Source organism: Bos indicus x Bos taurus, chromosome 28 (assembly GCF_003369695.1).
Source record: "Bos indicus x Bos taurus breed Angus x Brahman F1 hybrid chromosome 28, Bos_hybrid_MaternalHap_v2.0, whole genome shotgun sequence".
Classification (NCBI taxonomy): Eukaryota; Metazoa; Chordata; class Mammalia; order Artiodactyla; family Bovidae; genus Bos; species Bos indicus x Bos taurus.
The window spans coordinates 45,641,756-45,664,192 of NC_040103.1; the positions used below are offsets into that span (position 1 = coordinate 45,641,756).

The 22,437-nt window shown below is 43.2% G+C and overlaps 1 protein-coding gene across 1 annotated transcript; it reads left to right on the forward strand.

Annotated features, from left to right (window-relative positions):
* Nucleotides 1-3,574: 3,574 nt before the first annotated feature.
* Nucleotides 3,575-18,174, forward strand: ZNF239 (zinc finger protein 239). Its single transcript, XM_027530284.1, has 5 exons — nucleotides 3,575-3,727; nucleotides 4,520-4,560; nucleotides 7,878-8,003; nucleotides 11,888-12,021; nucleotides 13,983-18,174. The coding sequence occupies exon 5, from the start codon at nucleotides 14,249-14,251 to the stop codon at nucleotides 15,461-15,463; it is 1,215 nt and encodes a 404-aa protein (XP_027386085.1). The 5' UTR covers nucleotides 3,575-3,727; nucleotides 4,520-4,560; nucleotides 7,878-8,003; nucleotides 11,888-12,021; nucleotides 13,983-14,248; the 3' UTR covers nucleotides 15,464-18,174.
* The last annotated feature ends 4,263 nt before the right edge of the window (nucleotides 18,175-22,437 follow it).

The following is a 22,437-nucleotide window of genomic DNA, read 5'->3' on the forward strand; positions in this document are numbered from 1 at the left end:
ACAAGTCTCTTTTCTTTGGGCCTCAGTTTTCAATCTGAAAACTGAAGATGACTGGATGAGACCCTCCTTATCACCCTCCCCATTTCCATGGCTCTTGAGAACATCCTGACAACAGTTTGGGCACTAGAGCTGGAGACACTTTTTGAGCTTACAAAGATCTGGAAGAGGGAGCTCTGTGTGCCCTTGCTCCAGTCAGGCGCCAGCCTGCTGGGGACAGGGCTCATATCTACATAGGAAACCTGGACTCCCCTTTCCAGCTCCAATTGTGGTTTCTCCAGCTTTCCAGGCAGTCCAGCATGGCAGACTTGCATCTGCCACCGCCCACCTTCGTCTGGTGCTTTTCTGTGCTGGAGTAATCCCCCAGCAGGTTGGACTGGAGGCAGGGCCCACGGGGTCCTAAACTCCTTTCTTCATCTCTCACCTGACCTGTTCCAATTGCGATACCCTGAAAAGATGAGGTGACGGTCACGCTATAGTGAAAGTGACCCCAGTTCAGTACTCAGTATGCTGAGTTTGGTCCCTGGCTTTGGCCATTTGCCAGAAGCAGAATCTTGGGCAAGTCACTGCCTCTCTTTCTCTCATCCTCTGTGACTTCATCTTAACAGTGAGGAAGAACCCTTATTCTACAGTGCTGCTCATAGGCAAGGATGAACACTGGACTGCAAGCCCAGAGTAGGTCACCCAGAAGGAAATGGACGTGTCTCCACCTTTCTTTCTGTGTGTCACCCAAGGGCTCCCCAGATAAGATCTAAAGCCTCAGGTGCTCCCTAACTAGTGCTTCTCTGGATCCCAAGACCTTAACATGCATAAGATGTAAGCCACAAATTAAGACCTCCCAAATTTTTATAGAATGAAAACTGTTAATATAGATGAGAGAGGAGAATGCCTTCATGTGTAAGAAAAGGGATAAGATTCAGGGACAAACAGAGGGTTTTCTTAAACAGAAATGGGGGCTGTTCATTCAGAATGGGAAGTAGACATACAGGCTCCAATGGAGAGATGCGGGTAAATGCACTTGTGTGAGGGTATAAAATTCTCTGTTCCCATAGAAAGCAAGTCATCAGTTGTGAGCGAGATGGAAGAAGCAGTTGTTGGAGGTATGAAGAAAGAGGAAAAACTGTGAGATAATCATTGAGGAGGATGGAGGGACTAAGAAGATGTAATAGGATAGTTTGACAGCATTGAGGGCCCACTTGACTTTAGCACTCATGAACTGAAAGTGAGACCAATCATCAGAGCCTTGCATTTTTCTCAGGCCACGTCTACTACACAGGCACAAGTATGGAGCAGGCAGGGAGCTGGATTCAACTAGACTCAACGTTTTATCAGGGGAATAAAACCAGGTAAGATGGGGCAAAAGACTGATCATAATGACGGGCGATTAAGCTGGGTTAGGAGGGACATGAGAACATGAAGGCGTGAGCATCAGAGCAAGACTGATAGAATCAATGAATCAGCAAGCAGTGCGTCCTGGGGAGATAGTTTGTGTTCCTCAGACAAAAGGTAGGAGAGTATCCCTGAAGAGGAGCCTCTCCACATATCATGGGCCTCCCAAAAGTGTCTCCATGTCCTAATCCCCAGAAACTGTGATTGTTACCTTATACGGCAAAAGGAACTTTGCAAATGTGATTAAAGGTTGTCAAGTGGAGATGTTTATATTGAATTGACCAGGTGGGCCTAATGTAAATCATATCAGTCCTCAAAAGAGAGACACAGGAAGAATCAGCCCCGAAGATACTGTGTTGACAGAAGCAGAGACTGGAGTCATGTGCTTTGAAGACGGAGGACGAGGCCACAAGCCAAGGAATAGGAATCCTGAAAGAGGCAAGGAAACAGATCCTCCGTCTTGACGTGGGTCTTGACTTTAGCTCAGTGAAACTCATTTCAGACATCTGACCTCCAGAACTGTAAGAGAATAAACTTGTGTTTGTTGTATGTCACTAAATGTGTGGTAACTTACTACACTAGCAATTGGAAGCTAATACATCAGGAAGGGGAAAGGTACAGAGGAGAGGTCTAGGCAACAGCTCTTTCACCCCAGGGTAAAACTGAAGAGAAAGTATTCTGGAGAGACTGAGAGGCCCTGTATCACTCAGTGAGGAGTGAAAATAATGGAGACACCACTGGGGAGAATTATGGTGCCATTTCTTTGAAGGCATTAACAACTAAAAGGGTCTCAGGAAGCAAGATTTCCATGTAAATCAATGACACACAGTACTACCATACACAATATGACCCCATTTTTGTTTAAAAAGTGTATCTGTTTGTACAATCATGTCTGTGTACATTTAGGAAAGAGTTCGAACCCCTGAGTATTACACAACTGACTGATTCCCTTCTTAGTCTTTGTTCCGGCATGTCTCAATCCACACATCCCCAACACCTTCAATACCCCGACTAAACTCCGCTTTTTCCGTTAACACATAAAACTTTTATAACACACTATACCTTTTATCAAAATCCTATACTGCTCTAGTGGGAGACCTCACTAGAATTTAACATCCACGGTGATTATTTTTGCGTAAGCGTCTTGGACAGTTCCTGAAACATAGCAGGACCTCAAATGTTTGCTAAATGAATGAACTTCAGAGGTGAGAAGGGGGATACTCATTTCAGAATGTTTTTAAAGAGAAAGAAATTGCGGGTGATATTTCCGTTCTTTTCACCCAGTAGCACTTAAGTGAAAAAGTTGGCTTAAAGCTCAACAGTCAGAAAACGAAGATCATGGCATCCGGTCCCATCACTTCATGGCAAATAGATGGGGAAACAGTGCAAACAGTGTCAGACTTTATTTTTTTGGGCTCCAAAATCACTGCAGATGGTGACTGCAGCCATGAAATTAAAAGACTCTTACTCCTTGGAAGGAAAGTTACGACCAACCTAGACAGCATATTCAAAAGCAGAGACATTACTTTGCCAACAAAGGTCCGTCTAGTCAAGGCTATGGTTTTTCCCGTGGTCATGTATGGATGTGAGAGTTGGACTGTAAAGAAGGCTGAGCACCGAAGAATTGATGCTTTTGAACTGTGGTGTTGGAGAAGACTCTTGAGAGTCCCTTGGACTGCAAGATCCAACCAGTCCATTCTGAAGGAGATCAGCCCTGGGATTTCTTTGGAAGGAATGATGCTAAAGCTGAAACTCCAGTACTTTGGCCACCTCATGCGAAAAGTTGACTCATTGGAAAAGACTCTGATGCTGGGAGGGATTGGGGGCAGGAGGAGAAGGGGACGACAGAGGATGAGACGGCTGGATGGCATCACTGACTCGATGGACATGAGTTTGGATAAACTCTGCGAGTTGGTGATGGACAGGGAGGCCTGGTGTGCTGCGATTCATGGGCTCGCGAAGAGTCGAACACGACTGAGAGACTGAACTGAACTGAACTGAAAATAAATACAAGAAAGAAATAAAGAAAATACCACATATGAGGATAACCTGAAGGAACTAGTTGCGAATTTCAAAGAACACTTCGCAGGGAACTGCACCACACCCTCCAGCGCAGCTTCTGGCAAAGCCCCGGGAATGGCGCCGGAAGTGGGCGTGGCCCTCCCGCGGCTTTCTGGGACTCGTAGTTCCGGGCCCTAGGCGCTGGCGCGGGTCAGTATCACGAGTCCTGCGCTTCCAGGTATCAGATTCCACGTGAGAGGCGAGAAAGGCCTGGCAAGCAGCGCAGCCTGCGCAGCCGGTGGAGAGGCGTCTGGCGTTTGAGTCGTGGGAGTGTCGCCGGGTGAGGCTCTGGGCTGCGGGGGCTCGGGGAAGCCTGGCGGGTGGCCGTGGGAGGGCGCGCGTCCTGGCGGAGGTGCGATCAAGGGCCGCACGTGTGTCCGCGCGCCGCGGCCGGCGCTGCGTTCCCCAGACATAGCGGTGATCAACTGAGACCAGGCGGACCCAAGCGCTGAGCCGGCAGTGGCTCCGAGGGGCCCTCCTCTCTACTGCCTGAGCTTCGGCCTTGGCTGGCCTGGGAGCTTCGCAGTTGGCCACACCGGCCTTTTACACGCCGATGACTGGCCTTATTCGAAGGAGGTTTTCGGTGGACGTTAGGAGACCGAGAGGGGCTCCTGTGAGGGACCAACCCTCCCGTCCCCACAGTCCTGCCTTCGCTGAAAAGAGATTGCGTCAGAGCCCCTGCATCCCCGATAGAGTCACTTTCAGGCGTCTCGAGCAGCTGAAATATCTCCGAGAGGCGACACATTCATCCGGAGAGCTTGCTCTAACTAGAACTTCAGGGCAATGGCTGGGGAAGTAGGCACATCTTAGAGCTGCTGGGGGCAGTGGGATTTTCTTATTTTCATGGGTTTGCGAGGGAGGCTTGGGCTATTTGATCCAGAGCCCGGTGGAGAGAGGCGAGGGAGGCGCAGCGTGAAGAGACAGCGAAAGCATCCCAGGAGAGGGTGTGTAAAGGCAACAGGACCTGATAACGTTTTTCCCCCGGCAGTCTTGCTGGACTGGCTAGTCTGTGTCCAGCAAAGTGGACCTGATTTTCACGGCTTTTTCGCTTCCCTTAACTCCACTTTTCCAGGAATCTGTCCTTCCTGAAAGGAGAAAATGACCAAGTTCCAGGTGAGTTGGGGTTACTCTTCTCTGAGAATGGAAATATCCTTTCTTTTTTGGGAAGGACATCAGCATTAACTGAGTGTGTATCTGGTGTCAGGTCCTGTCTTGGTTCTGGTTTTTTTTTTTTTTTTACTTTGTCGGACTTCAGCGTGAGACATATAGTGTTTATCAATGTGAGTATAGGAACATTAAGACACTAAGAGCATATAGCTATCAAATGATGTCACTGGGGCCTGCACAATCTGCTGACTTTAAATGCTACCCCTGTTTTCACTGAACTACCCTGCCTCCTTTGATTCACTCCTCAGAGGACTGGGCTATGCTCTTTTATTGAAAGACTTAACACAGCATGTTTGGTCCAATCTCTGGAAGCATGCCTTTTCCTGCCAGACATTTCTCTGACATTGACAGTCATCCAAAGCTGTTACATATTCAATCTAGTGCTAAGTGGTCTCAGGAAAGCAAATAGAATTATAAACTACGGTGCTTTTCTTCATGAGCATGTGATGTGTGTGGAAAAAAATATGCACATTAACAATAATCATTTACTAAACTTGAGTTAAAGACACGAGAAAATGTGTTACATAACAGCTTAGTAATTACCATGTCACTCCCAGAAATCCTCCTCAGCCAGGCTGTGCATCAGATTATCTGTGGTGTTCTTTAAAAATTAAAGGTTCCTAAGCAACATTCCCCTAGACCACCTGAAAGGAGAATTTCACTTCTTTTTTCTCTCTGATCTTTGTACAACCCAAAGATTTATTGCATTTATTGTGAAGTATTTCTCTGCATACTTGATGTGAGCATCACTAAGGTAGATAGGATGGGTTGTTCATCTTTTGAGTTCTGCTTGTTTTGTTCCCTTTATCAACGTATCTACATTTTAATTGGTACAATGAATTGTTGAATTACCATGTAGGCTTTTTTAAAAAGCTTGTCATTTGTCTGCACAAAACCACTTCTAGAAAGCTACCTCAAGACTGACAGTATCGTAGAGTGTTTGAAAAGGAAGGGATTAACCAGCCACCAGGGAAGCCCCTCTTAGCTCTCTGCCTTGGTGCCATCATCTTACAGAGGAGAGCTCTAATTCTGAGGGAGCAGAATTCTTGTGTTTTATTGCAGAGAACAGCAAAGTCAGAAGTCAACCCCATGTTTTCTAACTTCGTGCTGTTTCTTCTCTGTAACTAAACAGGTCATCACACCAGGAGTTATTTGAATAAAATATCAGGCTGGGTTTTTTTTTTTAATATTAGATGATTTTTAAAAAATTGAAGTATAGTTGATTTACAGTGTTTCAGGCATACAGGCTGGATTTTAGGGGGGCGGGGGCGGAAAAATGAACTAATTCTTAACAGCACCACCAGCAAGACCATCTTTTTGGTTGGCAAAAACCATCCTCACATCCACATCCATAGAAAGGTACCATGAGTTCTTATAAAAATCAGTTTCTTTAGAGGACAGTAAGCTGCCCCAAAGTATTGAAAGCATGATGTTTGTGTCTTGAATATAATTGAGAACTTTGGCAAAGATTGACATAAGAACCTGTGCTGTTTTTTTTTTTTCCTTCTATCTCTTCCCTAGTGATTATGCACTGTGATGAAGTTGGGGATTGCTAGAACAGTGACATTTTGAGATCTTGGCATATGTTAATAATTTTTTTAATTTAAAGAAAGGACTTCATTCCCTCAGTACTTACTGTTTTCTGTATACCAGACATTGTCCTTGATTCTGCTGAAAGGTAGGAGTCCCATTTAACCCTTCTCTTCCTCTGTGACTTTGAATGAGTCACTTTGCAGTTATGAACCTTAGTTTTCTCATCTGTAAATTGAGTGCCGAGTTGGATGATCTCGAGATTTCTCTTTTACTTGTATCATTTCATGATTTTAATTGTGAATTTATAAATAAATATTTGTCATTTAGATTTTGAGTCAGGTGTGCTGTTTGCTGAGGATTTAAAGATTAGTTGAGTGTGGTCACAGAAGCCAGGTGAAATGTAAGGGGGGAAGGACGCAGGCTGAGCTTGAAGAATTGACAGGACCCCAGTCTGTAAAGCCTTGCAGGCCAGAATGAACAGTCTGGATTTTATTCCATGTGCATGGAAAAGCCTTTGCAGAGTTTCATGCCGTGCATGGTACGTGTTTTAAAAGATCACCCTCTGCTGTGTGGAAGATTCATCATGTGTGGGAAGACAAATTTAGGAGGTTGGTGTAGGTGGAAAGTTAACGACAGCTGGGACTTGTAATGGTAATAGTGCAAGCTGGAGAGAAGTGGGTGGCTTCAGATATGCTTTAAAGTCAGAGTTGAGATGACTTGGTGATGAATAAAATGTGAGGAAGTGAGAAGAAAATCAAAAGGACTTCTGGGATTTGGGCTTGAGCAGTTTAGTAGGTTGTGCGGCACTTGGGGGACAACAGGGAAGAGCAGATACTGATGGAGGTTGTGGGAGCAAGAATTCTGTTGGGGTGACTTACCTGGTGGTCCAGTGGTTAAGACTCCGAACTGCCAAAGCAGGGGGCAGAGGTTTGATCCCATGTCAGGGAAATAAGATCCCTACAGGCTATGCGGCACAGCCAAAAGATTAAAAAAAAAAAAAAAAAATTCTGTTGGGGCTTGATATGTTTTAAGTGCCTTTTAGACATCCGAGTGTAGATGGGAAGTTTGAGCCTGGAATTGAGAAGAAAGGTTAGGACTAGAGATAAATGTTTGGGAATACCTAAGGAGGGTGTTCTATGGTTGTGGGTAAATGTGCTATTTTATATTTTCTAGGAGTGTTCGACTACTTAGTTTAGAAGAAGAAAGGACATATGATTTATATGGCTAGGGGAAAAATTGATCTCAGAAGTATACTTTGGCTGAGAGGAAAAAGGAAGGAGTAAAGGATGATGATCTTGGTAAAATAGATGTGAGGGAGGAAGAAGAGAAGAAAAAATAGGAAGATGTTTTTAAGGTGTGCATTTTGACATAATATTTCAAAAACAGAGTGATCCAAATAGTGAAATGGCCCTAATTGTGGTTCCTGAGTTTGAAATGAGGCAAAGATCATTGGCATTAAAGAGATTAAGAAATTTGAGGTTAGCATGTTGAGTAAATTGTTCTCCTTAGTGTTAAGGCTATCAGGATGATAGTAGGAACGGGGCAAAAGGACAGCCCAGCAAGGAAATGAGAAAGGAAAGGTTCTCCATCCAAACTAGACTGAGATCAGCCTGAACTACCCACTTCCTCTGTATCCTTCTCCCCTCTTCCAGTGCTCCCAACCGCACCTTCCTTCTGGGGCATTTGTTCAGATGGTTGTCAGTTGAGGAGGAATGTGCTTAATGTTTTAGGAACAGGTAGCATTCAAGGACGCCTCTGTGGACTTCACCAAGAAAGAGTGGGGTTGCTGGACTCTATTGAGAGGAAACTGCACAGAGCTGTGATGCTGGAGAACTACAGCCACTTGGTCTCAGTGGGTAAGAACATGAACTTGAACACCAATGCCCTGGAGTCTCTGTTTCTTCAGATTTAAATATCGATGGGGCCCCAGCAGCTATAGTTGAGGAATCACTTTCTTAATTTCTTTTTGGCAGAAAAGGATGTTTTTGATTATTCTAAGCAGCTAAAGAACTTTGTGTGTGTATGCTCAGTCATGTCCAGCTTTTTGTGACCCCATGGACTGTAGCTCGCCAGGCTCCTCTGTCCATGGAATTTTCCAGGCAAGAATACTGGAGTGGGTTGCCATTTCCTGCCCTAAGGGATCTTCCTGACCGAGGGGTCCAACCCATGTCTCTGGCATCTCCTGCACTGGCAGGTGAGCTCTTCATCACTGTGCCACCTGGAAGACCCTAAAGAGCTTTACTTGGTGAGAACTGGAGAATGGTAGTCTTACGTGGAGAATTGTCCAAGAAACCGTATGTGGTCCGTCCTTTATAAGCCAGTTTGAGACTGCTTTTTTTTTTGCACAGTCACCCACACCTGTGTGTCTCAGATGTGCTCTCTCAGTTGGAGCAAGTTGAGGATTATAGTATAATGGAGAATTCTCCATGCCCATTACCTTTAGTTGCTGGTGTAGAGCCTCTAAACCTCCCCCTCGCTTTCAGAGCCTTTCAAGCTCTACTTTTACTACAGAGCATTATTCTCTGCTGCCCCATGGTCGACCTCCTTTCCAGCTAAGCCTGTTTTCCTGAGGTCTCCATGCTTCCTTGCTCTGGGGCCCTTGATTACCATGCTCTGGTTTCTTGTGAATTCTGGCTGTTAAGATTTTGTTTCAAGTAATTTACCTGTGTGAGATCTTCGACCACCCCCCATTCAATCTCCTTCTTTTCCTTTTTTTTTTTGTTAATTTTGTCTATCTTTGGCTGTGCTGGGTCTTCGTTGCTGCATGCCAGCTTTTCTCTAGTTGCAGGGAGCAGGACTACTCTTCGTTGCGGTGAGTAGGCTGCTCATTGCCGTGGCTCCTCTTGTCGTGGAGCACAGCCCCTAGAGCACGTGGGCTTCCGTAGTTGAGGCACGCGGGCTCATGGGTTGTGGTGCATGGCTTAGTTGCTCCATGGCATGTGGGATCTTCCTGGACCAGTGATCAAACCTATATCACCTGCATTGGCAGGCAGATTGATATCCAGTGTACCAAACAGGGAGGTCCTCGATCTCCTTCTTTTCTCGGAACTTTCAATTTATATCTCACAGGCTCATACCTGATTACACATTTTTTGTATACTTTTATTTTAACGATTAGATCTGCAAGTCTGATTGATTTTCTTTGGTTCCAGCCAGGTTTCTGGAGGGGAAGCAACGTATCTAATACTCCACTGCTTTATGTACACGTGTGTGTGTGAGTCACTCAGTCGAGTCCGACTCTGCAACCCCGTGCACTATAGCTCTCCAGGCTCCTCTGCCCATGGAATTCTCCAGGCAAGAATACTGGAGTGGGTTGCCATTCCCTTCTCCAGAGTATCTTCCCAACCCAGGGATTGAACCCAGGTCTCCCACATTGCAGGCAGATTCTTTACAGTCTGAGACAGCAGGGAATCAAGATTTAAAAATTGACTGCTGTGGAGTTTAGCAGCAAAGAAATATGTCTTATAGTCTTGTAAAAGAGACATTATAGTAAATACAGCGTGTTACTGTGAATTCATTAAGTCCTGTGAAGGATGGAGAATTGTGTTCTGAGAGAATGAGGGCATGGGATGGGACAAGAGTGATAAATGTATTGTTGAGAGGTTCAAGGAAAGCCTCTGAAGTGGTGTTTAAACTGAGACCTAAAGCATTAGTGGGCATTAAACAGGTGACTGGGTAGGGGAAGAATATTCCAGGCAAGAGAATAGTTCACGAGGAGACCCAGACACCTAAAAGAAGGAGTGTGGCTAGAACACAGGAAGCGTCTGGGAAGAATAGAGTGGGGGTTGGTTCATTCGTGGCATTGACGACATTGGTAAAAAAATGTGAATTTGTGTTGAGTTCAGTGGGAAGCCATTGGGACAATACAATGGTATGAACTTATTTACCCAGTATCACTGGGACTGCTTGATAAGAGACTGGTGTGCAGAGAGGCAAAAGTAAAGGTGGGGTCTCTACTTGGAATTCTGATCATTTGCTGTCACAAGCTGTCTGCAGTGAATAAACCTTGTGCAAGTAGCGCTCACAACTGTGTCAAGAAATCTGAAGAATAAAACCGCCGAGCTGGACTGCTGAGCGCGGAGATTTGTGGTTTTGAGACATAATTGTTAAAATGTCCTTCTTGAGGGGTGATACCAGTTTACATTCACAAGCAACATGTGTCAGTGGGCTTTGGGTTTTTAACCAGTGTTAACAGGTAGTTTTAGTTTTAATTTATTATATTATGATATACTGCTATTTTTTCAGTTTATCAATATTTTATATTTTGTATTGACTTCATTATTTCCCCCAACATGCCCATCATCCCGAGAGTTTATGTCAGAGTCACATCAGTGATTAATACTTACATTGCTTTGACTTCATAACTCTTGTTCCTGCAGAGTCAAATAGTATACATAGATTACAGTTCTGCTTTTTGTTTTTTCCTACAACTAATTTTTGCTTTTCAAAATATATTTATTTGAGGTTTTTCCCTTTCCATTCTGTTTCTAGAGCATTTTGGTTGATTTGGTTAATTACTGTTTTCTTTTATATATCAACAGTTGATTCAGCTTATCTATTTTACTGATTTCTTAATGCTCACTGCTATTTCTTATATGTCATCTTTTTCTTAATTTAAAAATTTTTACCACAGTACACTGCTGAATAATTGTTTCAGTAATTTTTTAAATCCTTCCTTACCTGAAAAAGTGTCTAGCCAGTCTACTGATTGACTTAGGTATGAGATAGAAGGCTAATTTTACAGTCAGTTTATCTCCTAAATTAGAAGATATTGCTCGTTTATCTTCAGGTATACAATACTGCTATTCTGTAGTTCACTGTCAATATAATTCTCATTTGTATTTGCACATAACTTGGCTTTTCTGTCTAGATGCATTTAGCATTTTCTGGGTTTTTTGGGGGTTTTTTTGAGTTTTTTTTGTTTTGTTGAAGTCCTGAGGTTTCACAATTTTTAACATTTAGTGAGCCCTGACTCCTGAATTCTAAGAAAATTTTTTCCCTGTTAATTCTTTGGTCATTTCTTTCTCTTCATTCTACCTGCACTATATTCATCGAACTCGCACAAGGTAGGCTTTCGTCATCCATCTGTCTACCTTTACTTTGCGTTCCTTGAGTGCCCCTCAGTCTTCATTTTAGGTGGATATTCGTTTAGCTATTTGACCCATCTAGATTGCAGACCTTAGAATCAGGCTGCCTGACAGTAGCTATGACACAAATTACTCGATCATTTTAACCGTGGTTCTTCCAGTGCAGAGTGAGTGTCCTAATAGTTTTTCTCACGTAGGACCATGCATCTGCTGTCTGAGTGCTCCAAATGAGGACAGTAAATCTTAAATGCTGGATGGCATCCCCAACTCAATGGACATGAGTTTAAGCAAACTCTGGGAGATAGTGAAGGACAGGGAAGCCTGGCGTGCTGCGGTCCTTGGGTTGTAAAGAGACAGATACAACTCAGTGTCTGAACAACAAGTCTCAAATATTATGATTATCATTGTTTTCAACCTTTTTATTAATTTAGAAAAATTCTAATTATTCTTTATAGCAGTGTGTTTATATTTTATTATTAGGTCGTAGTTTTTTAGATGTGATATTCCCTCAGATTTCTCTGGGTTTTCATTATGAACCTTTTAAATTCTGTTACCTCTGTTTACTGTGTCATGAGTTTGCGCCTCTCTTTATTGACATGAGTTTCTACCTTTCTTGTTTGTTTCCTTATGTTTCTTGTCTCTTTTTTCAAAAGTCCTATGTTCGCAGCATGATCCTGGAGTGCACCACCCTACTGATGCTCAGCCCTTTCCTGGTGCACGTGTGTTCAGCTCTCAGGGGACACCTCTGCTGACTGGGCTTGGCATGAATCTAGTAAGAATCCAGATGGTGAGTTACGATGTAGACCCTTTTTTTGAGATTGCCTCTTAAGGCCAGTATGTTATCTGGGACATTAGAAATGCCCAACATGATATAATAAACCTATTTCCAGAACAAACCTCTCTTACTTCAGAATAGTTGATTCTGAGCTTGGAATTTTAATTTCTCGGACTTCTTCAGACGTTCTCCTACTTCTTCAGGAGCCTTTTTCTGTACGTAATTTGAGCTGTGCATTTGTTTTTTGTTTGTTTGTTTCTCCATTAGACCTCATCCATCTGCACTCTATCACAAGGAGTTCCCTAGTGATTTTATTCTAGTAATGGCAGTCTGTCTTTTTTTCCAAGACCATTGTGGATTTTCTTATTTTGGTCGTTTCAGTGTAATATAAGGATCTTCACCCTAATTGTTTTGATTAACATACATACTACAGATCTTCCTTAACTTCTAGTTGAGTTATATCCCCATAAATTCATTGTAAATGGAAAAATACTTTTAAGTCAAAAATGCCTTTAATACACCTAATCTGCTGAACATCATAAATTAGCTTAACCTGCCTTAATTATGCTCAGAACACTGACACTGGCCTAAAGTTGAGCAAAAGCACCTAACACAAAGCCTGTTGTATAATAGTGCTGAAGGCCTCGTGCAGTTCATTGAACGCTGCACTGAAAGTGAAAGACCGTGGCTGTGAGCATGCTGTTTGGAGCTGCAGCTGCGGCCATTGCCCAGCATCACGAGGGAGGTTTGTCCAGCATATTGCTAGCCCAGGAAAGGGTCAGAATTCAAAGGCATGTCACTGTCACACCACCATAAAGTCGACAGTTTGTAAGTGAAGCCGTCGTAAGTCAGGGACCATCTACAGTAAGTCTATAATCTATATTCCTAGCACAGTTCTCTCCCAGGAGCTCCAGACCCACATGTTTCACTTACTGAACAGAATATTCCACCAGCACCACAAATTTAAAAAGTGAGATTCCGAGTTTGTTTTCTGTCCCCTTCCCTACTCTAGCCTTGGAGATTAAGATCCCCTGTCTTATGAGATAGTAGCCCATACCTCGTCACTCATTCAAGGGACTTGAGGGTCATGCTTGGGGCCTGCTTTCCCTTTTGAGTTTAGTCAGTTGTCATGTGATTTAGAACAAATCTCTCCCTTTCTGTCCGTAACCATCCTCCTCATCACACTCCTGATTTGCTACAGCAGCTCTCTCTCCACCTTAAAGTCTTGCTCATTTATGATGGTATTTATAATCACAGAGTCAGTCATTTCACTCACAACTGTAATCCTTAATAGCTTTACATCTCTCGGGGGATCTCTAGCTACACACCGAGCCCTTTGTTCTGGCCCTTGTCTTTCTCTCCAGGCATAGTCTTTCCACTGTTACCTGTTTTATTTCCTTCACAAGAAACTACTTATACTTTTCCAGAACATGTCATATTTTCTCTCCACATTCCACTTTTTTTCCCCTTACATTTGCTCCTAGAAATCTTCCCCAAGGTTTGAGCCAACTGCCCTTCCTTCTGTGTCCCCATGACTAGCTGTGCATGCATCTATATAGAAGCACTTACATGGCATTACTGTTGACCTATTTGTCTTTCTTCCCAGTAGATTCTAGCTTATCAAGCAAAAGGATTTGTATTTTCTTCTTTGTATCCCAAACACTTATTAAAGTCAAGTACTTCATTTTATTTTCATTGACATTTAATTGATAAAATGGAATAAATGTTAATTGTGGGATAACAAGGATGTGGGATTCATAGCCTTCTACAAGGCTAGGGTACAAATGCTTTTATTGGCAGTACTTAAAAGCAGAGACAAGATTTCTGTTTTGTGTACCCAAGGCCTCTCCCTTCCTGACATTAACCCAAAGGACATGAGTAAAGGACAAGACTGAACTTTTTGCTAGTTACCTTAGGCAGCTCTGAAATCTTGAAATTTTGTTTGTTATCACTGAATTCCCTTTGTTTCCTAGGAGACTTGAATGAAAATTTTGTGGAAAATGAAGATAAAGTACTTATGTTATCTATTACCTCTAGAGCCTTCCTGCTGGCAAATTTTGGAAGAGGTGGCTTAGTACAGTAACGAGGAGTCAGAATTAAATTGTGAATATTCACAGGGAGGTGTAAGTAACCCTGAACTGGATCTTTCTACTTGTCAGAAGTGGAGAAAAGTATCTTCTAATATTTCCAGGAACCACAAGCAGTGTGGTGACTCTTCAGAGTGATGATTTAGAAAAACATGGAGAGTGAAGACTATCCATCTTTGAAAGTCCCAATCCAGATGGCCACCCAGGACTCCTCATTCTGTAAGAAAGAGCCCCAGGATCCTCAGGAAAGCAAAAGTCTGTTTGTACCTGAAGAAAGCACTGAGAGGAAACTGACAGGGGCAAAAAGTCCTCCCATCGAGCATTGTTCAGAGAACCTTCAAGATAAACTTGTGGCTGATGTAAAAGAAGTAGTCTTGCCATTGCTCAAAGGGGAGACAGTCTGCCATACTGGCCAGTTGAAAGAATCCTTGGAGCCCTTTGACTATAACCACAAAGACGTTTGTGGTTGGAAATCTCGGGTGGCCAGTCATCATTATCAGAGAGCTCATACAGAGGAGAAGCCCTGTAGCCATCAAGACTGTGGGAAAACATGTACCGCCAGCCCAGGTGGTCACCCTGGTGAGAAAATCCGCCCTTCACAGAAAGTATTCAAATGTAGTCAGTGTGGCAGGGACTTCAGGGAGCGCTCAGATCTAGTCCTTCATCAGAGGGACCACACTGAAGAAAAGCCCTACAGATGTGATCAGTGTGGGAAGGGCTTCACAAGGAGCTCAAGTCTCCTCATCCACCGTGAAGTCCACGCAGATGAGAAGCCTTATAAGTGCGATAAGTGTGGAAAGGGCTTCACCAGGAGTTCAAGTCTGCTCATTCATCACTCAGTCCACACAGGTGAGAAGCCTTATAAATGCGACAAGTGCGGGAAGGGCTTTACTCAGAGCTCCAAACTGCACATCCACCAGCGAGTGCACACTGGCGAGAAGCCCTACGAGTGTGGGGAGTGCGGCATGAGCTTCAGTCAGCGCTCCAACCTGCACATCCACCAGCGCATCCACACAGGGGAGAGGCCCTACAAGTGTGGGGAGTGCGGAAAGGGCTTCAGTCAGAGCTCAAACCTTCACATCCACCGCTGTTCACACACAGGGGAGAAGCCTTACCAGTGCTACGACTGCGGGAAGGGCTTCAGCCAGAGCTCAGACCTCCGCATCCACCTGAGAGTCCACACTGGGGAGAAGCCCTATCACTGTGGCAAGTGTGGGAAGGGCTTCAGCCAGAGCTCCAAACTCCTCATCCACCAGAGAGTCCACACTGGAGAGAAGCCCTACGAGTGCAACAAATGTGGGAAGGGCTTCAGCCAGAGCTCCAACCTCCACATCCACCAGCGGGTCCACAGGAAAGATCCCCATTAAATGAGGTCTTCAATCACATGCTCTTACTTCAAAGACTTCAGTATTTCTAACATCACTCTTACTTTCACAGTCTCAGGATATAGTAAGAGTTATTCAGATATGTTCCCTCACTGAAAGTCATTCACTCAAGGTATTTAAGTACCAAGCACTTTGTTATGCTACACAGTGAATTGATTGTTCTTGTTGCTTAGATAGGCAGAGCGAAAACGTCTGTACTTTGTCATTCACCCAGTGTTACTAGAGCTACATATCCTACCCAGCATTTCTAAGTGCAAGAAGCTTATATTTGTCTAAGCAGAACACGTTGACTTTGTTCACACTCGCTGAGAATCTGGGACTTTGGCTTTCTCTTCAAATCGTGTGCCTTGTGTTTTTCATATTTCCTTCCAGTCCTGAGTAGCCCTCTTTAAACTATGATTGCACAATATGTTTTAATATTTGCTATAACCCCCAAAAGTCATTTGCTTTGACAACATTGTTACTGAGCCACACTTGGGTCTTCTTGGCCAAGCAGAGTAAAGCCAATCTACTGACACTGGGTTGTAAAGGAAGTGCACCATTTATTGCAGGGCACCAAAGGAGTCCAAGAAGCTGGTGCTCATCAGACCCAAACTGATGGCTTTCAGAGAAACATAAGGTGAGGAACAGGGGACTGTGGGGTGCATGATCAGCTCATGGACATTCTTCTCATTGGTTGATGGTGAGGCAATTAAGAGTCAATATCATCAATCTTCTGTTTCTAACCCATCTGGGGTCTGCTTGCTTATGGGCAGCAAACAACTTCTTGCATCTGGTGGCAGTTTCAGTGTCTGCAAAACAGCTCAAAGGACATGGCTCAGAATATTATCTATATTCTAGAGGAATTACAGGTCCTTGCTTCACTTAATGGCTAAACGATTATTGTTTGTTTTGCTTGGCTTTTTCCCTTTCTTTCTGTATTTTCTCTCTTCTCTGATTAAATTTACGCTTTGGAACTTGAGGAAGGCTTGGAGAGTATGTTTTGAGACGACAAGGCTTAAAATATGCACTCTATCATACATAATTCAATTGGGGTGTGGAGCTAGGATACCTCAGAGGGTTAAGGATCATCTCCTAGAAGGTAAAACAATAAGCTTGTAAAATAGTTGAGAGAAAATTGTTTTTTAGTGAATACATAAGTAAAGCAGAAGTTAACTATACAATGGCCTAATTGCAACCCTGATTTTCTAAACAGTGATTCCCCAAGTGAGGCTTAAGAGGCTCCCTAGTCACCTATAGTTTAGCTACTCACCAGTGACTAGAATCTGTACATGAAAAAACGGTGGGGGATATAGATGCAGTATTTATTACCTTGAGGAGCTGGGGTTATAACTGGTACATCCTGATCAAAGTTAACCTGAAACAGTTAACTGGACATGGATAACAGGAAAGTGACATGTTAAATTTAGAGGAAATGTAGCTAATGTCTAATAAGAAATGGAGGACTTGCTTTCCTTCAAGAGGCAATCCCAGAATATTTGACTCCAACTCAAAGGAGCCCACATAGAATGATTAGGGTAGTGACTGAGCATCTGTGCTTTGGCATTGCATAATACCCTCACTAGTTTGGATACCATAAGATGGTATCACAACTGATGTGATTCTGCTTTGGTGAGTGCTAGAATTATGAACCCTCCCAGTTCCTCCTGGCCTCATAAGATTATATTTGAACATCTCTTCTGGATTTGACTCTTATTTGTCACATGTGTCTTCTAATTGGCTGATATATATACTCTGTTTGGGACTTAGAGCCAAATATGATCATAAGAATCCATGTGTAGTGAGTCCCGAGAGTAGATCTATGAGTCCAGAGAGCAGATCTAAAGTCCAAGTCTCAAATGATTATAAACTAGCCTGTTTTCCAAGTCTCCTTTTATACATACATTAATTTAGCAATGTTTTTAACTCTGTTTAGCTTTTATTGTTCTCTTTTAAGCATTAGCTTTCTTAAAAAATTGAAATGTGGTCAGAGTCCTTGGGAAGCATTTTGCTGATTGTGGTAAGGAAGTTTGGAGGGAAAGTCAGAAAAAGGAACTTGTGCATGAAAATGCAGGAAAAGGAGCCTTCCTGATGGCTCAGTGATAGAGAATCCACCTGCCAATGCAGGAGACATAAATTCAATCCCTGATCTGAAAATATCCCACATGGCTTGAACCAACTAAGCCTGTGCTCTAGAGCCCAGGAGCCCCAGCTACTGAGCCCACAACTGCTGAAGCCTGCATGCCCTATTGCCTGTGTTCTGCAACAAGAGAAGCCACAGCAAATGAGGAACCTTCGAACTGCAACCAAAGAGTAGCCTCTACTCACTGCAACTAGAGAAAAGCCCACACAGCAATGAAGACCCAGCACAGCCAAAAGTAAAGAAAATTATTTTAAAAAGAAAATGCAGGAAGAACAGGGCATGTCTCACATTTCATGAAGTCCTAAAGATGCCATAGATTGACAAAGAGAAAACACTTCGTTAATTTTTTAAGACATCTCAACTTCAGACATGTGAAAATGAAAAAAAAAAAAAAAAAAAAACGTGTTGCAAAATGGTTCTTTTTCAGAATTCAAGGGTTGTCCTAAGATTGGTCCTTTACTGGTACCTGAACAAAGACCTTTGGAAAATCTCAATAATTGTATTTGATTGATAATTCCATCACAAATTTGGCAAAGAATCTAGGTTACAGATTAAATTCTTAAAATTCTTACCTACTCAGTAGATGCTTTTACTTTCTATATGGATTGTTTAAGATCTTAAGTTCAAAATACTGGTGAATATATGATCACTACTTGCAGTTACACTTCTAAATTATAATCTTTTAAACCACTGACAGCCAGAGTTAGGGGATAAAAAGAAACGGGGTACTTCCCTGGTGACCCAGTGGTTAAGAATCTGCCCACCAATGCAGGGGACAGGGTTTGATCCCTGGTCTGGGAAGATTCCACATGCCGAGGGGCAGTTAAGCATGTATACCGCAACTACTGAAGTCCACTCTCAAGCCTTTGCCCCGCAACAAGAAAAGCCACCATGATGAGAAGCCCCCTCACCGCAACTAGAGAAAGACTGTGCAGCAACAGAGACCCAGCACAGCCAGAGAGAAAGAAATTTGGAAGTTCACATTCGCAGCTTCATGACCTTTCTTGCTGTACTTTCATTGGCAAAAGAGAGTCATGACTGAGTATGAAGGCAAAGTAGGTAATGAGAGCCAGGGAAAGTCCAAAGCAACATGCCTAAAGTAGTTGTGAGAGTAAAACTGGCATTGGAGTGGTACCTGAGAGTAGGTGATACTGACAAGCAGCTTCAAGACATAGAGCTGGGCAAAGCTAATACATAGGGAGTGTGCAGCAGCTGATTCCAGCCGCTACAGAAATCATTCAGGGTTTGGTCAGCTAAGCAAAAGGGTAAGGGGAAAGGACTAGAAAATTTGCTGTTGAACATCTCTCTTAACAGCATTAAAATGCTGTAAATTACAAAACCACAGCAATGAAGTGAACAAGAGAAAAACCACCAGTAAACAGGAGGTCTCAATAAAAAACTGAAATATGAAAGACAACTATTGTATCAGAGCAGAAGCAGGGGCCATTTATATGGCTTACATTAAGGACAAAAAGGAACCAGTTTGGCTGCAGGCTCAGAAATACGTAATACTATGAGCATGAGACATGAAAGGGAAAGCAGTGAACTTAATGTTGTATTCGGGACAGTCCCCTCATTCCAAACACACATGTCCTCCTCCCCTAACCCATGTGCACTGTCAACCAGCAAAAGATGAGAAATTTCTTCTCTGTAGAAATCAAATGGCCCTTAGGGACAGACCTGCATTCTACTTTTGTGAGTCCAACAGAAAAACAGTTATCTTCTAGTTCCAATACATTTATAACAGAGCTTCAAAATGCATGAAATAAAAACAAAATTGAAATAGCTGTAGGCAAATTATCAATCTCAACACTTGGTAATTGATAGCACAAATGCACAGAAAGTCAGTTAGGATGTACAAGATTATCGACCAACTTGACTAACATTTAGAATACTCCAACAACAGCATAATACATGTTCTTCCCAAGTGTACGTGTTATGGGCAAGAAAACGTTGCGCACAACTTAAAAGAATGGGAATCATACAAGATACACTCTGACCAGAATAGAACTTAATTAGAAATGGCTAACAGGAAGATATAGAGTCACCAAACGTTTAAGTTAATGACTCCTAAATAAGCCATGGGATAAAGAGAAAATAACAATGAAAATCTGAAAATATTTTGAATTATAACAATGTGTGGGGTGTGGCTAAAGTAGCATAAGATTTTATTAATTATGCCAATAAATCTAACACTTGGTTGAAATAGAAAAAGTTGTTGAAAGGTATAAACTACCAAAGCTCACTCAAGAAGAAAGAGAAAACTGAATAGCCCTATTAAACTAATATTTGTAGCTGACAGCCTTCCCACACAAAGTACAGGCCAGACGGTACAAGTGAATTCTGCCAAACATTTATGGAAGACATAGTAACAATCTATATGAACTCTTCTAGGAATAAACCCATTCCAACTTATTTTAGGAGCCAACATTGCCTACATACCAAAGCCAAAGAGATCTGTAAGACCAGTCTTGCATCCCCTAGAAACCTGAACTGACTGAATTCTCCTTCAACACAAAGTGCTGCTTCCAGGAGGAGCAATTGCAGGCAGCTGGTTGCACCCATTTCCCATAGTCACTGAAAGATTATTTACTGTAATACCTACAGGAAGATTAGGAAAGAAACTTTTTTAGGATTACTGTCTCATGAGGAATTAGCATGATGATTTCTTTAAGGGCCAACACAAATCATGTGACAATATTTGCATTTTTGCTACGACGATGAGAAAACGCAGACAAACTGGGTCAACAATAGCACAGAGTAGTAACAGCATAGAACCTGCGTATTTCTGCATATTACTTCATCCTGGTGCTGATGTGTTCCTGTATGTTATCCTTGAAGTTGGCTTTCATCTATTTCTGTATTTCCATTCTAACTTACTAACCCTATAAAGTCTCATATAAGACACTAAACGAAGGAGGAAAAGAATAACTCACTTTAGATCTGTTATTTTCTGTGGGATCAAGGAGACTACATGTAGAGAACAAGAGTGGGGCTGGAGGAGAAAGAATAGATCACAAGAGATCTGATCTGCCTTGCATTTCCCAGTTCTCTTACCTATACGCTCCGTACACTAGCTAGATGAAATGTCCTCCTTAGAAACATCTTTTGGTCCTTAACTACCTTGGCAGTAGTTTCTCAGTCTTTTGATAGAAACTAAGTTTGACTTAACTGTGTCTGAAAATCTGACTACTGGCTAGGCTGCTAAGAATGGGATGACCTGGACATTCATCCTCTGGGGCTGAGTTTTCTTCATCTTTCGTGCTAGGCAGAAACAAGTAATCCAGGAAGCTCTTTCCTTCACTCACTTCCTGTGTCTGTGAAGTGAGGATGAAGGAAGCACACACAGCTCTCAGTGCTCCATGTGATAAGGGGCATGTTGTGAGGCCTCCTCAGGAACTGGAAAGAGTGGAGAATCTGAAATAAGTCAAAGGCTTTTAAGAATGTCTGAGAGAACATTTTCTTAGTGGTAGGTGGTATATCTTTCCCCATACTATGCTCTCTCAAACCCTCAATAATGTAATGTCCTAGGCAAATTTGCCCCTTGCCTCAGCCCAGTTCATCTCTCCTCTCCAGTTCAAACAAGTTGTCACAGTCTGAAGGGAGGCTTGCAGAACACAAGGGTTACTTTGTGCTATCAGTTGTGCAAATCTAGGATCTGCTCTTTCTTGGCCTTGTTCCTCATGGGTTCTGTGGTCCTGGTGGGAAGTCTCCACTCGGATGAGCCACTTTCCAGGTGAGATTCCTCTTAACCTTACAAGATCGGCTTTGTTCCTGGGAACCAGGAGCTGAACCTAAGGGACAAAATCATTTTAGTTGGAACCTACTTGAGGATTCCAACTTCCAGAGCCCCCAAATCTCAGGTCGGTCTTTCAATAAATTCAAATCAGGACTTCTGAAAACACAAAGGCTGGACACATCAGGCCAGGCCCATAACTCATTATGAATTGTGACCCCAGAGCCCTTAAGGAACACCCAGAAACCCAGAAATACAAGTGTCCCGTGGTGAGAGTCCACGTTTTCCTGCAAGCTATGTCCTCTAGCTCAGTGCAGGGACGGATACAACGCTAGGCTAAGCAGATGGTTTTGTGGCGAGGACACTAACGTAGATGTGCATCCTAGCGCCGTCTCCCGCTGCCGGTGCGTTTTTGAGGCACTAGCTGGCCTCTCTGAATATTTCCTGACCTATTAGAGTGGAAAAGGGAAGGCCTAAGCAGGCCCTCAGGCAAGCTCGACCTGCAGTTCGCACCGGCCACGCCCCAAGAGCGCTTCGGTCCCGCCGCACCCGACTGAGGTGCGCCAGAGCGCCTGTCCGACTTGAAGGGCACTTCCACATCTGGCCTACAGGCGGTGTCCTGGCCACAAGCTGGCAGTGAGACCTAAACCGTGGATCAGAGTAGGGACGGGGATGTGAGGTGGCTGTTCCTCCAGCTGAGATCCTGACGCAGGTGGAAGAAATGATGGGAGAAGAGACCTAGAACACAAAGTTTGAAAACCTGTTGACAATAGGGCTTCTCCCAGGAGGCACAGCAGTTCAGTGTGGTGGTGTTCGCAATTGTAGTAATCATGATAAAATATGATGCCAGCTTCTCAGAATTACTTGGGAGAAATGGAATACTGCCTGCCATATCAGTAAACAAAGGACGTCATAGTCATCCGTGGTTGTGGCCACCTTTAAGCATTAATTGGTGAGCCCCAAGGGAACGCAGGAACTTAAGATACTAAGAAGAGGTGGCAAGAATATACAGAAGAACTGTATAAAAAAGATCTTCACGACCAAGATAATCACGATGGTGTGATCACTCACCTAGAGCCAGACATCCTGGAATGTGAA

What these genes read in the sequence shown, in the direction of transcription:
- ZNF239 (XM_027530284.1), top strand. Translation starts at nt 14,249, where the DNA reads ATGGAGAGTGAAGACTATCCATCTTTGAAAGTCCCAATCCAGATGGCC.